The sequence below is a fragment of the Plutella xylostella genome, chromosome 14, assembly GCF_932276165.1.
Source record: "Plutella xylostella chromosome 14, ilPluXylo3.1, whole genome shotgun sequence".
NCBI classification, from domain to species: domain Eukaryota; kingdom Metazoa; phylum Arthropoda; class Insecta; order Lepidoptera; family Plutellidae; genus Plutella; species Plutella xylostella.
In genome coordinates, this window is record NC_063994.1 from 10,849,696 (window position 1) to 10,871,210 (window position 21,515).

Sequence of the window (21,515 nt, forward strand, 5' to 3'; positions counted from 1 at the left end):
ATACTTAATATATTATTTATTAAGATAACATTAGGAGAAACAAGATTATACATAGGTATAGACGAACATACATTTGAGCAAACGAAACTTAGGTGTTTAAAGATTGTGCCTAAAGAGTTTTAGACGAAACGAGCCTTATACCACATAATTCTTGGCAAAGTGATGGTTCGGCCAAAAAAGTTTAGACCATATATTTAGAGTTATGCGAAATGAGTTTTGGTCAATAAAGATTATGCGAGATGAGGGGAACCGCCACTTTTCACTTGTGTCCCACCGGTTTCGGTGCTCAGCGGAATAGCACCATTAACCATTATTATTCTGAGATATCATCACTTCTTATTCTGAGTTACCCAACATAAAAACACGCCATCTATTGAAATCATTTTTTAATTAGGATTTGTCTATGGTGTGGTCCCCAAATTTAAGGGTAAAATCAAAATAATTATATTTTAACCTTTTTTTATTCCTATTATATTAAAAGACCAATTCAACGATACCCTACCTACACCATCAAAATAACCGGAAAAAATATCAGCCCCAATTTACTTGTATGGGAGAGGGAGTACCCCAATATTTTTTTGGGGTACTCCCCATATCTATGCGAAATATCAGCTTGATATCTTTACCCGTTTCTGAGAAAAAGGGCGGTGACAGACAGTCAGTCAGACAGACGGACAATAAAGAGATCTTATAACGGTTGCTTTTTTTCCTTTTGAGGTACGAAACCCTAAAAATAAGAAAAAATATTATTCTGCTACCAAAAAATATACTTACAAACATACAAACATACAATCGAAAAATATTACCATCCTCCTTCGGCAGTCGGGTAAAAACAAGTGAGACAGGGGGTCATTCTGGACTTTTGTTCTACGAGTTTTAAAAATTAACAAAAAAAAACCTTTTTCATAGAAACTTTGATGACACGTGACTTTTTACCATGGAAAACGAATATTTTTTTTCGCGAATTTGCAAAACTCGTAGAACAAAAGTTGTACAGAATGACCCCTTGAGTTGAGTCATCCCCTTTCGGCTTAGTATACCCTTAGTATCTACACTTTAATACCTGTAGTTACCTTTCTACAAGTAAGTAAATACTACATTTGTTTAGAAAGCTAATCGGGTTCCGAGTATGGAGAAAAGTGGCACCCCTATTAATTTCTACTCTTTCCTGGTGCTTACCAGTGTAATTAAAAATTATACTTACCCTCAAATCAATACTTGAAAATAATTGTCAATAAAGTTGGCGAGTAAAAGTTTATGACCCACTGTGCAAACTTACATGTGTGCGTGTCACTGCGTGTGCTGTGTGAAGAGCATTGAAAACCCAAATTTGGCGGGGCACGTCACCCTGTACGGGCCCTTAAGTCAAGTTAATAAATTATATTTACTGTTATTTAGTAATGATCAATACTGTCACTCTAATACTGTCGCGTATGATTGCGGTTGACACTATTATTTTCAAAGACATACAACTTGTATGGTAAAAGTGTATTCGAAAAACGGTAACATACTCACTTAAACCTTTTTTACCAAACAAAAAAGAGTCAGGGAGTCAAATAACCATTCTACAACTACAACTATACCGGTAAAAGTTCTAGCTGAGAGTGATTAAACGCTCTTCTATAGTAATTTTAGCACTTCAATGACACCGTACTACAGGCTTTCTATAACTTAAACACTTCAATGGCACCGTTTTACAGACTTTCTAAAGCCTTTACTCTCAAAATCGTGGGCCTCTTTCGTGGTTATAAGTGAGTTAGAGCACTCTCCTACACTCTTATACAGCTATGTCTTAACACTTTAATTTTCGAATGGAACCATTATACAAGTTATATGAGAGTTTTTTTAACGCTACGGTGTTAGTTGGGCGACGGACCCTATTCTTGGATTGCATTCATCATCGTAAATTCATAACAGAGGGCAAGTCATTGTTGTTCATAATCCGGTCTGATGAAGACATAGGTAGTATAGGTATAGATGGAAAGCTTTAAGGCGTCAGTTTCATACATATTCTGAAAGCACGTATCGCTTATCAGCGCTTCTTCGGAAACATTATGGAACTGAAGCTTTAAATCAATCTTTCTTACACGCCTAAAGATACCAGGAACACCTGACTGAGGCTGCGCGGCGCGTGACGTTCAACTGTTCTTTCTGCAGACGTTTTAAGGCCCCTACACACCAACAGCATCCGACTCACCGTATGACGTGCGTGTGCTTGTGCGCCGCCTCGACGGTGACGAGGAACACGGCGTGCGAGCGCGACGAGTGCTCGTTCATGTCGGTGCAGGCGGCCGCGCGGCGCCGCGCCCCCGCCGTCATCACGCGCACCATCTCCGCCGCAGACTTGCAGACCACGGACGTCATCTCCGGGATGTAGAACCCGTTTAGCTCCTGCTGGGGGGTGAGACGGTTAGCGGAGTGGTAGAGGGGGTGTGGAAGAGACGGTCATGGATAATGGGAGTAGTATCAGAAAGTCTGGTTCCTTCAAACTGCAACACAACATCTACTATGTGCTATGAGTCTATGACTGCTATGCTATGGAGGTGCACGCAAGAAGCCTCCTCAAGGGATGTATCAACTTTCATACGTCCAGCGCGCCTTGTACATATACATATGACTCACGCTAATCGTTACTCCACGGTGGCAAACTCTAGAGACAAGCTCTAGAAGAAGCAGGCCTAAAATACTATTCACCAATAGCTGTCCATATCGTCGTTTATATCACTACTTCCAACAGTAATCCTAACTAATATTATAAATGCGAAAGTAACTGTGTCTGTCTGTCTGTCTGTCTGTCTGTCTGTCTGTCTGTCTGTCTGTTACTCTTTCACGCCAAAACTACTGAACGGTTTTGAATGAAATTTGGTATACATATGGTCTAGACCCTGAGAAAGAACATAGGCTACTTTTTATCCCGGAATTCCCACGGGAAAACTTTTTAAGGCGAAGCGAAGCTCGCGGGAACAGCTAGTACTAAATAGTTTTGGCTACTAGTTATACTAGTACGTATGTCTGCTTCGATAGTATATTGCAGATGTTTTATGTTCAGCAGATGGCCCCTTACTTTTATCATCTAAATAAGGTTTAGTCAGGTTAGTTGATCGAAGCAGTTGCAGCTATAAATAACGTTGGTTCTCAGTGGAACAGGTTTGCAGGGAGGTTTTTGCTCGCGAGTGACGGACGACAGATGGCGTCATGGCCACAGTGGCGGGTCCAACTGAACCTACTTAGAATGACCATATGGCCACACAAGAAGACCTTTAGCGAGGAACATGGGAATTGAGTAGTCATCCTAAAACCCATGTCGCTTGGCGAAAAATATGAACTAACCTTGTCAATCATAATTACACAGACATAATGTTAATGACAGAAGAAGATTACATGTAAACACATGTATTATAATATTTAACGAGCCCATAATTACTCTCTTGTTGCGTCATACGTCGGTGGACCGACACTGGACCCGCGGAGTGTGTCGCCGCGCGGACAAACCACATCTAGTACATCGCGCCTTGTCATTCATTACCACGATTATTGTATATCAAAAACTTTATGCAAAAGCCACAATTGAGATGTACAGATGTGATGTATTTACTTGGAATATTTGCAATGTTTTATCAAGCAGGTAGGGAGCTTGCTCTAATGCTGATTATACGAATCTAAATAAATTCAGAACATGAGTGATGTGCATCGTTTGTTACACAACAACAGTGGATGAGGGCTCGGAGCCTCCGACCGCAGAACAATTTGCGCAAGGTTATGTTCTGCAAACCCAAAAAGGAGCAACGTTTCGAAACAATCGACTCTATTGCGAACAAATTAAGGTCTCTTTTACGGAAAACGTGGTGCCCAATGAAAATCTCAAGAATGTGGGCCACGATCACCGAATCGTGTAGAATTTATTACTGAAACGTATGAAATCCTCAATAGTAAGAATTAATTGTGTTATTAAAGTTATTATACGAATGCGCTTTCGGTTTCGACGCTCGACCGCGGGCAGTTAGAAACGCGGAGATAATGCTCTCGTCTCATCCATCATGTTTTTTCCTCCGTAACTGATGATTCCATTACAGGAGGCGACGATAGAGCACTAAGTTTCTTTTGTTTGCGATGCAGTCAGATTTTCCGTCTCATTTCCGTCTCTTGTGAGTGGAAGCGAGACAGGTTGAAGGAACCGGAACAAAGGGCCCGTCGTCCGGCCAGACATAAATAAGGCTGTAATTGAAAGTCTATCCCGCAGCGGGAATCGCGACCAGACAGGTTGTTGAACTTCCCCGACGGTATGTGAGCCTGGTAGCTTAGAAGTGGAGATTTAGAAAATATAATTTAAGTTTACAAGGGCTCAAGAAAGTTTAGCTATGAAAGTGGAATAAGTACCTAATATGCAAAGTTTAATTTCAGGAAAATCATAAATGAAAAACTCTTTCGTACGAAAAGGTTCATTGGCTTTTCATTTGAACGATATTGGCACGGAAACGTATACAATGGGAGGGCTTCGTTGTTTCGTCGCCCATTTGTATCGTATTGATATTCGCGCCTCTTCGTGACAAATAGCTATTCCATTTCATTCACTCCTGGTATTTACATTTACCGATACCCTTTACAAATTGTTTTTGATTTCCAATTGATAAGGTAATCTGGAACATCGATGTTACCTTCTAATTCAGCATACCCAGATTACTTCTAGCGGGCTTACTTATTTGAATTGAATAGACAACCGTCATAAGCTCCTCTGTAAGGTAAGGACTAGCCCTAAATGCAAACTAACTACGTCAATCGACTTCGTCATTACACGCATGCGATATACTGCATGTCCCTAATGTATATGCTTAACTTACAAACCTATGTATAATAATATACTTAATAGGTGTGTAAGTGCGCACTTATTGATATCTGCTGATACACAGGTTTATCAATTGTCTGATAATGATAAGGATTTCAGTAATAAAGATTTCGCGACCGTGAAATTAACACTTTCGTATCGTTACCGAACTGCTTAATCCCAGTTACCAATACGTTTATATGTTTGATGATAGCCATTTATAGATATTATCAATTATCAGTAACATAATCCTGACTGTGGTAAATTTTAGAAGGTCCAATTCGCCAGAACTAAAAGATTCCTGTGTATATTTCTTTGCATTAAAAATCAAGAACTTGCAATAAGACTTACATAGTCACAGTACCTATAAAACAGTAAAACATAAATAGTGAATGAGCTCAGTGGCGACACTTCAGTCCCACCCCGGCCGGCGTCGCGTGACGTCACCGCATGCGTCATTCAGTTTCAGCAGCTAGCTCGAGCTGATAGCACGGACACTGCCCTAGACGTAGATAAAGCCTTCAGATACGGCTTTTACAGGAAACCCATTTAATAAACGCAAAGAACCACCCTCTTGAATTAAGATCATTTAAACCTTCCATAGAGTGAAATTGCGATATTCAGTTTCATATTAAGTTCTGAAAGTTACACGAGGACCTCTAATCCAAGATTAATGTACCGACCATTACAAGCCACAAATTAAGTTAAATTGGTCAATTTACGTAAGAAAGCCGAAGGACAAAAAAATATTCACAAACTTGGGCACGATAATCCAGACAAAAAGTGTGCGACGTAATGCCCGCGTAGTACTAAGTGGCTGGAAACTAGAAACTAATCCGTCCGTAATCCACGAGGAAGGTAATCGAGCGAGACGCCGATTTCACAGCCAGCTAACTGGTAAACTCTATGTAATAAATGTTCGTTCCGCTCAGGTGGAGGACCGAGGACAGGTGGACCACGGTGATGCTGTAGGGAGGACCAACATTTCGTTGACTCAACAGAAGTAATTCTTCAGCATGTCATCGTAAGCAATAATTTGTACAGTAGTTAGATTCATCGAAGCGGTTTTTAACTAGGTAGAGTTACCTCTTCAAGTACCTCTAACTTGTGTACAAACATCTAACTATTTATTAGAATAGTCCAACGACAATAACCCGATTACTGTGAAAGCAACGTCACAAGAAATGCCCTTCAAATCGAAGGTTTCGATTAACCGATTATTTATCTATAAGTGTGTTTTTATAAAGACTTCCACGAGTGAGTAGTGTGGAGGATATTGATCAGTGACAGCTGGCTGGTGGCACGTGCCAGTGTGGTACGATGGGAGCTTGCGATACAACCACCACATGTGTACATTGTATGAGGCCGTGTCGGTAAAGTTTCGCACGCCAGCTGCGGTCATGTCGTTCTAGAGTCGTGTGTAGTGGACAGACACATATCTGCAGCTTTTACACGTGTCTAGGTTGACCTGAATCTGTGAGCTATTGTCTTGGACAGGGTTCGCATTTTTCCGAATTTGGCAAAGAAACACATTTTTTTTTTAAATTTAATTCCGCTTCTCTGACAAAAAGACTTATTGAAAAAACCTAACAATGACCCTGATATAGTAACTCAAATCCAAATACGATTCTATTTCAATAAAAAGAACATCGATCGTAAATAAATAAACATATGTTTAACAATCGCTTTGTTTGCTCGGTATTGTAAACTACGTGCTAACTATGAGGTAATGCCGGACTGTTTGTTTGTCTATCTTCAATATTCCACTTAAACACGGCCAGTCCTTGTGCTAATGTTATGTTTTGTTGACCAGCTGATAAAAATATACCAAATATGAAGCGGTTTGTTTTCTACTCCAGATTAACAGGAAGGGACAAATGTGGATGTTTGGTTATTAAAGTTTTTCAGGAAGGTTTTGGTTGACTTGCAACACTTCAGTACTGTAGTATCTGGGGCTGTGTGGAATGTTTGCGCAACGTTACCCTATTTGTAAAGCAAATGGCGCGGACTCTTTGTGTAAAACTTGGCCGAAGACATGCACGCCTTGTACGGGTCTGTCCATTTCAACATTCTAAGTCAAAGCTGTGTATGAGGATTGTACTGACATTTACATAAAACACATTAATTACGTGAAAACTTCCTAGTAATTGGACACTCTTTTGTTTCTATTAAACGACATATATGACACCTATGCTAATGTTATATCATACCATACAGCATCCATCCGTCTCGCAACTATCTAAGGTCTAGTCATGTAAACGTGTCTGGGAAACTTGTAAAAACAAAGCACAACCAACCTGTCCCCGTATCGTCAACTTCTTCCCGTCTTTGGCCAGCAGATCCCTGACGTCTTCCAGATGCAGCTCCACATAGGAGCAGGACACCAGGTGCGTGACGTCGGGCGACGCGGCGTTCTCGATGTGCGCCCAGATGTGTCGGAAGGCGCGCGGGATGACGCCCTCGTCGGTCGGGGAGCCCTGCATGGTGTGCGTCTTGCCCGTGCCCGTCTGCCCGTACGCGAACACGCAGCCGTTGAACCCGTCCAGGACGGACGCCACCAGCGGACGGACCTGCGGGGAGGGAGGAGGTTAGGTGGTTTGCAGTAGCAGCAGCAGTAGTGATGCCTGCTGATAGAAGGCGACGATCGGAAGAAGGGAACGTTTAAAGGTTGATTCTATTAAAAGCCACCTGAACGGCGAATGCTAAAGTGGATCGGCAGATTGACTGCGGGTTTCTTAAAGGGGTTACGTGAATTACACAATAATGTTGTCGAGATATAAATGGCAACACCTATATTGAAGATGTTTTATTTACATGGAAGGATCGAACTTCAATGTTAAATTCTGGAAGCCCTTGAAGATACGGTAAATGCAATTAGCACCAAGTTGCTAATTACCTGTCACGGACACGCCACCGCAGATGCTGCATGAACACATGAGTGGGCATATTTGGAACTCCTCCAAAGTGATTTAACGTAAACTATCGCTATTTGCACATGACGGACTATCATAAACATGCGAGTGTATATAGGAGTCATGCTGTATTTTCAGAAGTAGATGTGGATGACCTTGTAAGCTCACGGCCGCCGGCGGAGTGCAAGTGACACGGAATACGAGCATTGTGCGGAACAAAAGGCGATAATTGAGAAGAGTCAAGTTTCCTTGAGCGAGTCCGCAGCGTGTTGACTTACGTACCTACGGAGCGTCGCAAATATTGCACTTCAAGTCATCGCCTGTTTTGTTACGTAGTTTCAGATTGTTTTCTATAACTGGATATCTACAACTCCACATGTAAGGTGTCAGGTGTCTAAACATACATTTTGTTTAGAATAATTTAGCATATTACAAGTAACTTCAGCATCTAGTTATCCTTGCAGGCCACGAGGAAGTGTCAGTAACTGATCCACTGATCACCGCGACCAACAGAATTAGTTCCACTGTTTGTTCCTTGTGAAGCATGAAAACGTTTCTTTAGATTTTTAACAGGCAGATACCACATAATTACAATTAGGTACGGCTATTGTGAAGTCATTCATGTAAAGCACGTGTAATGAGCGGAGACGCTTCAACACCTTGGTTGTTGTTGTGTTTTGTATTTATCGATTACTCTGGGAACAGCGAGGCTGCGGCTGAAGGTTCTCCGCCCACAGACCCTCCTGACTCACCTCCTTAGACCACCTCCTTCTAAGGCCGACAGCGGATCATCCTCAGGTGGAGTTGGGCCGCGAGTGGGCGCCATTGTGCACATTTACATAAATGCCTTTATCCAGTGCACAATGTTTATTCATCACTTCCGACCTCTAAGGTTTCGGCAAGTGTAGGAGGACTGAATATGATTAATTGAATGGCTACTTTTAACAAAATAAGTGCATTTCTGAATTGTATATTTTATAGAGCAGAAATTATACAATAGAAAGGCATTAATTTGAAATACAGTAGCGTGCCAACTCGCCTAACGAGCTGAAATTGTGAGCGAATTCAACGAGTGTCGCCGACTCACGAAAATTTTATTTAAAAAGATGAGACATAACGTCTGCGCACAATAAATGCAATCGTATGAAGGAAATTGGTCCCACACGCACCTGCACCCAATAAACACGTTTTTACTAACGCAGGGTGCTGAAGAATTTGAGTAGGCAGTTTATAAAAGCAGTTGAGTCAATGAGCCTGCATTCGGAAGTGTCGGTGGAATGTGCTAATATTTGGCGAGTCCGAGAGCCGCTACCGCGTGGAGGCGGGCGGGGCGTCGCGTGTGGGATGGATACCAACTAATATTCACGATTTTTTGCGAACAAACTATGTGGGGGATTGATCGCTGTCGTCTTTGTGTGAAACATTAATCTGTCAGCATTGATTTTTTCTATTTTAGTGAATTATTAATCCATGTAAGTACCTAATGGTGCATGTTGTAGCTGAAATTTTGGATCCACCAATATTCAAATTTATCAGCATATACATAATACATACTGTATATTGATGCAAATGCTAATATTCCACATCTTCCGAATCTGGGACTTCATATTGTTGATTCTGAAGCAACAAATCCTGACTCTTCGCTTTACAATTAAAAACATAAATATCCCCTTCCATTAGGAAAACTCTAAAGGTAAAATTAATTGTTAGTCACTCACCATCTCATCGTAGATGGTCTGGTTGTCGGCGCTGGCGTCGTAGGCCGCGTCGTACGTGAACACCTTGTCCTGCCCCTTCGAGTTGAGCACCCGCACGGCGCCGCGCTCCGGGCACACCTGCACCACCTGCGGGCACCAGGGCGTCAGACCAGGGAGGAGATGAGGGGCAGCAGTCAGTCGGGGATGAGAGAGAATGGAGCTTGTTAACTAGAAGCAAGGGGTTTAGTGATGTGGCTGAATAACAGGCACTGAGCAGCTGATGACTAAGTTTTAACAATCGAAGGTTCTGTGGGTTATCAACATCAGCCAAACGCCAATCCATCAGCCAACACTGGATATAGACCCTACATAATATGAAATTATAATATGTTTAGTGTGTAAATAATTATTTTATTGATATTTTAATAATTCATAAAATATAATTTAGTGATCAATATGAGTTTTGCATCGCTAGACTCTCCACCACCAGTAGTGATGGATGCTCATGCACAGTATCGGGTTACCTTCGACTCGGTCCCAGAAAGAACCGGTGTCTAAACATTTCTAACACGGATAGTGTGCAGGTGCGATAATAATCTGCAAGTTCAGTGTTAATACGCTAATGGCAATTTTATTACGTCCTTCGTTTAGTTACAAGTGTTACAACGCGTTACATAAAACTTTATGAACATTAATTATATCTTACCCGTCCCGTTAAGTGATAATTTAATAGTGATAGCCTACCTACCATGAATTTATTATAAATAAAAGCAGTCTGTAGTGTTTTAATATTAGTAATCACAAATTAAAAATACCGTAGAACCTTATAGCTAAACGCCATAATCGCTTCCTATTATTATACCCAACCAGCTATTGAATGAGACCTGATGATTGATGAGGCAATGTGAGACCCTTTACCGAACAATGAGATTTAATCAGCCCCCTGCACCCTGCAACCTGCGGGTGAAAACTGAGGATGTGTTGAGTCATGACCACCTACACCGTGGCTCACACCTGATGGCCCTGGTTCAGAGCAGAGAGAAACAGTTGATAATAAACATCGCACTTTGAAAACATCAACTAGGTATTTATCGTGTAGGCATCTCATAAAACGCAAGCAAAACTGAATCTCCCATAAACTGGCGCCTCATTATAATTATATGCTTGCTTTTGAAGGTAGCTGAATGGAATGACAAAGTGATCAACTGTCTCTCGCTGCCTACAACCAGGGTGCTGTTACCAAGACATCATGAACTCAAGGGCGGTAACCTGCGTGGTGTCCTTCAACTGTCTCTTATCAGCGGCGGCGGGGCTGGACAGCCGCTCGTACCAGGGCCGGCCGCGCTCCCGGGGCGCCTACCAGGGGCAGAGGGGGGTGAGAAGCTGGACAACACACGTGACGGCATTGGGAGTATTGGGACAAACATTGGACCAAACGGGAATGATGCAATGGAACAAACGTAACTAGTTAGATCCTAAGCTACATTTATGATTTCAGAGTATTTTCAGTTCTTTTACCCTTTGTTTACGTCATAGATGGTTATCGAATATTGGAGCTCCGTGTAAAGGTTAAACTTAAACGAATAACATTATTAACGAGCTGTTGGTCTATCTACTAGAACAAATAACTTGCGTGACTTTTAACACTCAATGCCAAGCAAATATAGGTACTTAAAAGTAGGCAGTTCCAAAACGCATTACGTAGTGACCCACTCTGTTTATTTCCATTATAACTACAGATACTCAAGTCTGTATGATCAGATAAGTAACCAGGCTCAGCGGGCCGTGCCCACCATCAACAGACCATAGGCTACTGCTGTATTATGTATATTATACTACATCAGACCAGTGACTACTCCGGATGCCGGCAGCGCCATCGCGGTCACTGCACAATCATATCACATCATCGCACTTTTATTACCACTGATTGCCTACGTTATTGGCGATAATTTACTTACGGATATGATATGTACCTACCGTGTTTCACGGGGTTGTATTTTATGATACTATATCTATAGATGTATAACTATATTGTATGTAAGTACTAGGTAAGGGCTACGTGCTTGTCTAAGGCTACGTGTACTTAAATACCTACGAAATCTATTTTCTGAATCCATGAAAACAAAGCTACTATGTTATATTTTTCAAAATTATGAAATAACCCTAGCCCGTTACATTTCACGCAGATTGAATACGTGTTCATATTCTGCCCTCTCGTTAGTACGGTGACAACAATAATATCGGTATCGGTATGACAATTAACACCCGCATTATGGTAATAATGGCGCCATCAGCTGCGCACGCGCCGCCACTCTGTTCACTGTTACTTCATGAAAATCAAGAGCAAGAAGGAAGTAAAGGGATGTACTTAGTTATGTAGTGAATAAGACAGGCTGCAGTTACTCGTATAAAGATTGGTGTGTAAATTCTAAAATGCAATGGATACATTTATAAATTGAATGAAAAAATGCTTGCAACCATAGTTAAAAAACAAAAATGCTAGGTATAAGCCCTATTAGGAACCGTTAAATAACCACAAAAAACCTATCCATGTTTTTTCTTTCTAATTTGCTAATAGTCTACCATATTTTTTGTAAAGATCAACCATTTAATCGAACTTAGTATTAAATAGCTCGGGATAACCAACGAATTGTGGTGTGAGCGTAACGGGTTCCGCTCATCTCGCATAATCTTTATTGACCAAAACTCATTTCGCATAACTCGTATGGTCTAAACTTTTTTGGCCGAACCATCACTTTGCCAAGACTTATGTGGCATAAGGCTCGTTTTGTCTAAAACTCTTTAGGCACAATCTTTAAACACCTAAGTTTCGTTTGCTCAAATTTATGTTCGTCTATACCTTTGTATAATCTTGTTTCTCCTAATATTATCTTAATAAATACTATATTAAGTATGTAGTAAATGTACAAATTGTGGTATTTTTCTCCTACATCCCGAAAATCACGATGTTGTATGATCAAAAAATCGAAAGTTAACGACCAATATAATTATTACAAACCCCATGAGATTGAAACCTAAAAATAGGTGCGACGACGAGCAAAGCGAGGAGGAGCGTGTTAGGTGCACATGTTCATCAAAACCAAAGCGGAGCGCAGCGAAGCGGAGCGGAGCGTTTTCCAAACAGCGGAAACAATACAAGGCACCAGTTTGCGCTATGTAGGGAGACGCTCCGTCAAAGTTAAAGCCAAACGAATATTATTACTTTGTATAAACCTATGCCATAGCATTATTAGGCTATTCAAGATTTGGCCATACCATTATTAGGCTAGACAATGTTATGCGAAATAACTTTTTACTAAACGAGATTTATGCCATACGATTTTCGGCGTAACGAGACTTTGACCCAGGCGCGGATCCAGACCTCAAAATAGGTAATGGGCAAGTCCAAAAATCTGATTTTGCCTCGCCTTGAGGTACTGATAGCTGTTTTTTGTTGTTGTGATGATAATATGATGTGTGCACAGTGCATTTTTAGGGTTCCGTAGCCAAAATGGCAAAAACGGAACCCTTATAGTTTCGTCATGTCCGTCTGTCCGTCTGTCCGTCTGTCCGTCTGTCACAGCCGATTTACTCGGAAACTATAAGTACTACAGTGATGAAATTTGATGGGAATATGTGTTGTATGAACCGCTACAAAAATATGACACTAAATAGTAAAAAAAAGAATTGGGGGTGGGGCCCCCCATACATGTAACTGAGGGATGAAATTTTTTTTTTCGATGTACATACCCGTGTGGGGTATCAATGGAAAGGTCTTTTAAAATGATATAAAGTTTTCTAAAAAACATTTTTCTTAAAGTGAACGGTTTTTGAGATATCAGCTCTCAAAGTCGTAAAAAGTATGTCCCCCCCCCCTCTATTTTTATAACTACGGGGTATAAAATTCTAAAAAAAATAGAGGTGATGCATGCTAATTAACTCTTTCAACGATTTTTGGTTTGATCAAAGTATCTCTTATAGTTTTTGAGATAGGTGACATAATAAGTTTATTATATTTGCTGCTACGGAACCCTTTGTGCGCGAGCCCGACTCGCACTTGGCCGGTTTTTTTATTTAAATAAGTAACTACCTAATTCAAAACTGTAAGAAATAAATACTTACAGATTTTGAAAATTGTTACAGGCACAAATTACAATACAACGTAAACAACATACATTTTAATGTGGATCACTTTATAGGCAAAATAGTTTTTAAGGTAGCTACAGCTATTTAAACGAAAGGCATTTTTTTGATAAAACCTTTCAATTTCCTCAATTTTGACCCAAATACCTACAGAAGACAAAATTTATATAAGTTTGGATAGATGTTTGTAAATATTTTCCGAGAAAACCGATGTAGGACTGTAGGTAGATAACTGACATCCTGAACTCAAATTCAGACTACTTTACATTTCGCTCGCTGGTTCTGGCAGAATTACCAGCGCTGTATAAATTTTTGTACAGCACATGCTGAGTCAGAGCCATTTTACTGACATAATACACACCTATGTCACTGTACCTATTGATGTTGTTTTGTATTTGTGATGTGTATTGTTTTAGTAAATAAACAATGTGTCTATGTCTGCATTTGCAGTACTTACTTATTATTTGCTTTGTGACCCCAACACAAGCAAGCTTGTGCTGAGAGAGTTGTCGGGTAAGTGGGCAACCCGACTGTCAGATGTTTTCAAGCCGCCTATAGGCCTCTGACCAGGTTTAACGACTGCTGCCGAAACATGGTTTAAACGACAACTCATTTCTGCTATTACATTTTTATAATTAGGTACATTCATAAGTATAGATAAATCAAAATATACTGTCGATAGTAAATGAAAGAGGATATAATATATCAAACGACATTTGTTGTATAAAAAAATTGTCCACGGCGAACAGAAACAAAATTAGTTCTGATTATGTTCTGATATAAGACATTAAGATTTTACAATGATATAGGTAATAGCTGTGCCCGCGAGCTTTAAAAAGTTTTCCCGTGGGAATTCCTGGATAAAAAGTAGCCTATACCGTAAAAGTAGCGTATATAGTATGTTCTTTCCCAGGGTCTATACCATATGTATACCAAATTTCATTCAAATCCGTTCAGTAGTTTTGGCGTGAAAGAGTAACAGACATATTAGTTAGGATATCTGTGGGTCGTGGGAATAACGAGATAGAAAACTATTGTACTTAATTATTATTTATTTATTTATGAACACTTTATTTTTTCATTTTCTTAAGTAACAAGAAACAAGAGCATAAAATTAAAAGAAATTCAGACAATGTACAAAGACTAATTGCCAAAAATCCATTTCTTCCAGCCAACCCTTGATACTCGTAGTGGAAAAAGATGTAATTAACACACACACACACGCACTCACGCCTTGTACTAATGTACTCCCTTGCGGGGTAGGCAGAGGTGCATTGCTGCACCCACTTTTCGCCAGAGTGTTATGTTAGTCCCAATGTAATAGGGGGCGGGCCTATTGCCATTTTACGGGCACATCCAAGACCCGAGAACAAATATCTGTGTTTGATGATGATGTCAAAGATGTAATTAATCATCATTATTTCGTCTAAAATCGCTGCAGGTGCGAGAAATTCTTCTTGGTATACTGCCTAAGGTATAGGTACGCAGCTTCACTCACACCTGTAATCAAAGAAAAATAAAGATTATATACTTTCATCACGATTCACGACCCATCCCGTCCCCACTGCTGGGGTACGGGTCTCTCGGGAAAATATTAATAAAATTACATGTGAGTATATGGGTAAAATTATTTGTCATATTTGGCAACACTAACCTGTAGCCGCTGCAACTCGTTCTTCCAATTTTTCTAACGGAATTAAAGGCGCATGAATACGTTATTCTTACTGCATAAAAGCCAATATATCTAGTATTACTTTTCTTGCATCACTTTTCAGCGCTTTTGGCATTATTACACCCAGAAAATCACAAAACAAATTAAATAACGTAGCGTCAGCCTCTTCGCAGAAATTGACAACTCAAATAACGCACAGAGTATGAAATGACGTTTGACAATGACGTCTCGTTAGTACACATTTTGACCACCGGAACAGATAAGATTGTGGCACTATAGTATCGTTGTGCCCATACGTAAATAGTGACTTTGGCTGTAATCCGTAACACAGACTCTTGAAGACATGACAGATTTTTTTTGGCTTTCCAGGAAATTATCTCATCATAACTATAAAAAAAGAAATTCGATAAAATAACTAAATTATAAAATCCCGTGGTTTGGTATGGCAAGTAGGTAATTTTGGTGATGGGCATGCCCACCTTGCCCATATGGGTGGATCCGCGCCTGCTTTGACCAAACGTTACTATGCAATACGAGATTAGGCAAATAAATCTTATGCCAAAAAAGGTAGAACCGAGCGCAACAAATCCACATTTGAAAAGGTTTTATAAAGTCATGTCGGTAGGTTCCATAAATAGCGCCTAGCGTTGCCTACCTAGTCATTATTTCAGGTCAATCGTACCACATACATTAAATTTTGAGCCAATTAATAAACCAAGAAATATTTAGGTAAGTACGTAGCATGGCCAACATGACCTACGTGCAAATCAAATGCAAATGCATTTTAGTCTATCTGCCTATCTACTAGATTGGTGTCCTCAGAGCTGGGGGGTCACTCTATATGACGAAAAACTAAGTTTAGAGCCACGACTCTATCTCGTTGCCGTTGTATTAAACGTTCCGATTACACGACAGCTCAGCCCCCGTATTATGTAACTCCGAGTGGGGTTGGTTGGTATAAAATGGCTGACAACTTAGAGCATTATTAATTAATAACTTTTTACTGACTTATCTGATTTCATTTATTTATTTATTTATTTATTTCGTCTCAGCCCCCGTATTATGTAACTCCGAGTGGGGTTGGTTGGTATAAAATGGCTGACAACTTAGAGCATTATTAATTAATAACTTTTTACTGACTTATCTGATTTCACAAACATTTATGTTGAATGTAAGGATATATTGGTAGGCTTGTTGCATATTTTTTTCACTAAGATTTTTGGTGTTTTCGGTTAATAAGTCTCTAAGTTGATACCAATTATCACCGGTTACTAACTCTCAAAAAGTTACAAAATACGGGGGCAGGTTAGTTTCTCGTCAGTATAGAGTAGCCCCCCTGCAGCTCGACGCACGTGCGATGCGCCGCCTGCACTGGCCGCAGCCCCTACATGGACGCGCCCGCTATGAGCATTACACTCCCCGCTCAAGGGCTACTGCATGTCTGTCAAATACCTGTGCGGCATTCATCATTCTATACTATAGGTACTTTTAGATTTTTTCGTGGTATAGGTATTTCTAGCGGTATGTAGGTATTTTGATGCTTGTTTTTAAGTTTATTTCTAGACTAGTTTTAACCATGGTTAGTGCCAATTTCTCCATAATTTTGATGCTTGTTTTTAAGTTTATTTCTAGACTAGTTTTAACCACGGTTAGTGCCAATTTCTCCATAATTTTAAGAAATTGGCCTTTACTTTTATGTCATCCAAAGGATTCAATAAATAACTCCTAAGATATTTACTACCCCTACCCTATAAACCTGATTATTAATAAATTACATAACAATTCATGTGGGTTGCCAGGCTGTACAGTGTACACCTAATTCTCAAATAAACCTTAATTAAATTACAGACTGTGAAGAGATAAGAAGATGATACACCCTCGGTCCACTCTAACTCACTGCAGATAAGACAAAGCTTTGAATACAATATGTTTCAAGAACTTACATTATTTGACTCATTTCATGATAAATTGTATAATAATTAAAATGGATCTATTCATCTATACATATTTACCTACTAGGTATCTATAATATTTTATGTGTTGAAATTTAACCTATTACTTACATATTTTTTTCATTTAATTATATAAAGTTACAGACAATTTTATTCCATATGACTGAATTTGATGGCTTCCCTGTAACTTTCGGGCCTGGTCAAGGGTAAGACTGTCAGGTCATGGCCACCTGAGTCATGTCATTGTAATTGATCCAAACCTAATGTACCAACTCACACACTCATTATTTATTGATAAAGTACCTACTACTTTATTTACTTGTACAAGAGTAGTTTTTTTAAACTTTTGTTAAGTAAATGGTAATAGGTACATGTACTTCTGCAAGATATTTGCATCCTTAATTGAGTACTCAAGTTTTCACATACTTGCTATAAGTTTTCATAAAAAGCAGCAGCAGATTTACAGCAGCTGGTATTCCATGAGGTACTTGCAAATTGTTGGTACTGTCTCTTGTGATGTGATGGCGAAAGTACCCTCAAATGAGATTATTCTCAGGCATAAATCACATTTCTTACAATATCGACAGCCGGAGCTATCGCTATCACGCTACCATTTAATTGCAGGCGATTATCGCAACCCGCGCATCACGACGCGCTGCAGAAAAAATACAAATCTCATGCGGAGTCGCGTCCAAACACAAACAACTTATTTACAGTTGGTCTCCAGCCGGGTCCCCGGCGGCGGCGCGCGCCGCACCAGCCCGCGCGCCCCCGGGGCGGCGCTACCAGGGTGCCAGCACCCGCGCTCACCTCATCGTACCCCTCGAGGGTCTCGTTCTCGCTGAGCGGGCGGCAGCGCACCACCACCTTCACACACTCGTTGAGCGCCGTCCGCGGCCGCGCCGACTTCTCCATCGCGCCCCCTCGCACACGCCAGGACCACCCTCACCAATATCGATCCATTCGGGGTGTCGGCATCACCTGTTTAAAACTACCCGATCGGGAAAAACACAATGCACTGTAGCCAACGGTACACTAATAATTATAATAATACGATTTAAATAGTAAAACACACGATTAAACACTAAAACTTAACAAAATAAATAAAAATCGTAAATTATTTTTGTTTCACGACGATTTGTAATCGACCGCCTCAAGCGGACATTTTTTATCAACTGACGTTTGACGTTTGTTTGATTGGCTGATTGCTATGACAATAGTAGAGCTTGTGTTGCCAGTATAATAAAACCTACGTTTAGTTTTAGCAAATCTATAAGTAAATATGGAAAATTTTGTATCATATTATTGTCAAAATAAAACGCAATTATCAATGGACTTCATGTTTGTTTACAAATTAATTTCTAAATATTTTGTGCCAGTTATTAACTAAAACATTTTAGAATTTTAGACTACGGATAACAGTAACAATGTCAACCACCTTATCCATTCGCCTCAAACGTGCTAGTAAAATTTACCATGAAGGGGTAAGTTCTCTAAACAAATTCACCACCTCCTTCTAGTTAATGTGCTAATAAAGAGTTGTTTTCTGTGGTACCAGGAGATCATAGTGGGCGTGGTGGTGGTGGAGAGCTCGGCGGACGTGCGACACGAGGGGCTGGCGCTGCTGCTGGAGGGCGCCGCCGCGCTGCAGCTCAGCAACAAGAACACCGGCATCTTCGACGCCTTCTCCAACAATCTGAAGGTAACAACAACTCTCATTCATAACATGACTGACTGATTAATTAAACACTTAACTCAAGCAAAGGCTAGTACCGAACCAATAGACCGATTACTGGTTAGATAGAGATTTTCAACAAGAATACTAGGTTTACCCACTGTTCATGTGCCTATTTATTGAATACATACATAGTTCAAGAACCTTCACCAACTTCTAATCTCCTATCCTCAACTTCCAGCCAATAAACCTAATAAACATAGCCATAGAGCTGGCGCCAGCGGGGAAGATCCCAGCGGGAGTGACGGAGATCCCGTTCGAGATGCCGCTGCAGGCGCGCGGGCCGCCCTCGCCCGGCTGCCCCGGCCTGCTCGAGACCTACCACGGTGTGTTCGTCAACATCACCTATACACTCAAGTGCAGCATGAAGAGATCCTTCTTGAACAAACCACTTAATACAACCTGCCAGTTCTTCGTGCAGTACAGACCGGTCAGTTGGTATTGTTGATTATTACTTAAACATTTAATATTAGTGAACTGCGTGCAGCAACACACCACTGCCTACCCTACAAGGGAGTAATAGTAAAAGTTATTAAATATGTATTGGTGTGTTAGTATTTCCATAAAAGAATAATATTGTATCAAAAATACCCAAATTCACACCTACAAACATTACACTCATCCATCCCCTTTGCCCGCAGCAAGAGGCGCCGCCGCTGAAGCCGGTGCGCTGCGAGATCACGCCGGCCACCATCCGCGCGGGCGACGCGGGCGCCGGCGCCGCCAGGAACATACCACCCTTCCAGGTGTATGCTGAGATAGACTCCACTGTGTGTGCCTTGGACAAACCCATTACGGGGAAGGTATAGAATAGAATATAATTTTATTTCAGACCACATCCATAAAACATTGTAAAAAAAACATAACTAAAACATACAAATATAGTACCTACAAGAATAATGTGTAGGTAGGTACCTACATTTCTTTGATTAATATTATTTTATTTATTTATATATTTTATTTTAGGAAAACTTACATCACAATTTGAAGGTATAACAATAGAATGAGCAGTAAAAGGCCTTTTACAAGTTTCCACTGATAGATATTATTTTACTATCCTCCTAGTCCCATGTGTTCCACTTCTTGCCTTGGTAAACTTATAAAATGTCGGTAATATTTGAAAAGATTCCTTTGATAAATTGATTCTCCAAGTCTTGGAAACGCCTATAAATATCACATAGTATATGAAAGTATGACAATTTATGGACCATATTGCTATCCTGCCTCCCTAAGTTTACAAACATATATTTGTGTAGATCCGCGTGGACTCGTGCTCGGCGCGCATCAAGTCGCTGGAGCTGCAGCTGGTGCGCGTGGAGACGGTCGGCGGCGCCGAGGGCTACTCCAGAGACGGTCGGTATCATAAGACATATTTTTTTAGTTTCATTTCATTGAACTAGGTTTTTTTTAATTATTTGGTATATCAACATTCCGGGAAGGCTCCAACTACCGAAATTCATCCTAACTTATATTATAAATGCGAAAGTAACTGTGTTTGTCCGTCTGTTACTCTTTCACGACAAAACTACTGAACGGATTTGAATGCAATTTGGTAACTATACATACGGTCTAGACCCTGGGAAAGAACATAGGGTACTTTTTATCCCGGAAAAACTTTTTAAGGCGATGCGAAGCGCGCGGGAACACCTATTGAGTATATAAACATAAATCGTAGGTGAAAAAACCGCTCGGCCCCACAGTAGAATTCTGTTAGATATAACTTTAGAGCCTGGCGCTAGCTAACTGTGGCTAAACACAGCTGTGCTATAACGTTGCGCTTATAACAACGGCCTCTATGTCCTCGTGTATACTGTATGTGTGTTTCATGTTTGTTAATTATCATTTATTCATAAAAACATATAAGTCACAAACATACATTATATCCACTAGAAGTTTCGTCAAAGTCGTTTCGTCGTTTCGTATAAGTCACAAACATGCATTATATCCACTAGAAGTTTTGTTTGTGTGTGTTGCAGCGACGGAGATCCAGAACATCCAGGTGGGGTGTGGCGACACGCGGCGCGCGCGCGACCTGCCGCTGCACCTCGTGCTGCCGCGCCTCTTCACCTGCCCCACCACCACCACCGTCTACTTCAAGATAGGTATCTACAATCGTTTACCTAGTCTATGATTGTGTGTTAGTCTGTGGTATGCGGACAAAGCGCCACTTGCTTTTTGGAAACTCCCCAACATATATTAATATTTTCTTCTTCTTAGCGTCAAGCACTAAAGCTGTAAAATTACTCACTAGCTGCAAAATAACAATTTAGCTCACATACCTACTAACTCTAACGTAATTACATCAGCCGCTACAGTTCCGCCATTGTTGCAGAATTTGAGCTGAACATCGCGGTGATCTTCGAGGACGACCACCTCGTCACCGAGAACTTCCCCATCCTGCTGCTGCGGAGCAAGTAGCCCGTCATACCTGTAGCTTTAATGTGTAACCTGAGGATTTTATACAATATTATTTTAAGTTTATGTAAATAAGGTTTAAGATATTTAAATGTTTATAAATGCTATCGTTCAAAATTTCGTGATTTTATTACTGCTTATCGCTCTGGACATGAAAATCTTACCAA

The 21,515-nt window shown here is 40.5% G+C and overlaps 2 protein-coding genes and 1 long non-coding RNA gene across 5 annotated transcripts in view; 1 reads left to right on the top strand and 2 right to left on the bottom strand.

The window, feature by feature from the left end:
* LOC105391660 (kinesin-like protein Klp68D) overlaps positions 1–18,382 on the bottom strand; it is a 44,968-nt gene extending 26,586 nt beyond the window's left edge. The window contains exons 1-5 of one of the 3 annotated variants that reach the window (XM_048625454.1): positions 18,009–18,382; positions 10,701–10,787; positions 9,453–9,578; positions 7,120–7,392; positions 2,198–2,391 (exon numbers count right to left, since the gene is read on the bottom strand). In XM_048625454.1, coding sequence (XP_048481411.1) covers positions 2,198–2,391; positions 7,120–7,392; positions 9,453–9,578; positions 10,701–10,787; positions 18,009–18,113 — 785 coding nt within the window. In that variant the 5' untranslated portion in view covers positions 18,114–18,382. Of the gene's footprint in view, positions 1–2,197; positions 2,395–7,119; positions 7,393–9,452; positions 9,579–10,700; positions 10,788–18,008 lie in introns of all 3 variants that reach the window. The other 2 variants (XM_048625453.1, XM_048625455.1) reach the window with 2 other exon arrangements.
* LOC125489485 lies at positions 15,011–15,293 on the bottom strand. The gene is made up of 2 exons (XR_007267037.1): positions 15,229–15,293; positions 15,011–15,074 (listed from the first exon to the last, which is right to left on the bottom strand). It is a non-coding gene; the product is annotated as an uncharacterized LOC125489485 (long non-coding RNA).
* Positions 18,383–18,526: 144 nt separating the features above from the next.
* Positions 18,527–21,465, top strand: LOC105391659 (vacuolar protein sorting-associated protein 26C). The gene is made up of 7 exons (XM_011563176.3): positions 18,527–18,682; positions 18,757–18,900; positions 19,115–19,363; positions 19,575–19,736; positions 20,190–20,286; positions 20,910–21,035; positions 21,266–21,465. The coding sequence occupies exons 1-7, from the start codon at positions 18,626–18,628 to the stop codon at positions 21,349–21,351; spliced, it is 921 nt and encodes a 306-aa protein (XP_011561478.3). The 5' UTR covers positions 18,527–18,625; the 3' UTR covers positions 21,352–21,465.
* The last annotated feature ends 50 nt before the right edge of the window (positions 21,466–21,515 follow it).

Bases quoted from the DNA above. Each gene is read 5' to 3' on its own strand.
- LOC105391659 (XM_011563176.3), top strand. From the start codon at position 18,626: ATGTCAACCACCTTATCCATTCGCCTCAAACGTGCTAGTAAAATTTAC. The intron at 19,364-19,574 runs GTCAGTTGGTAT...CTTTGCCCGCAG, and splicing joins TCTTCGTGCAGTACAGACCG to CAAGAGGCGCCGCCGCTGAA. The intron at 21,036-21,265 runs GTATCTACAATC...CCATTGTTGCAG, and splicing joins CACCGTCTACTTCAAGATAG to AATTTGAGCTGAACATCGCG.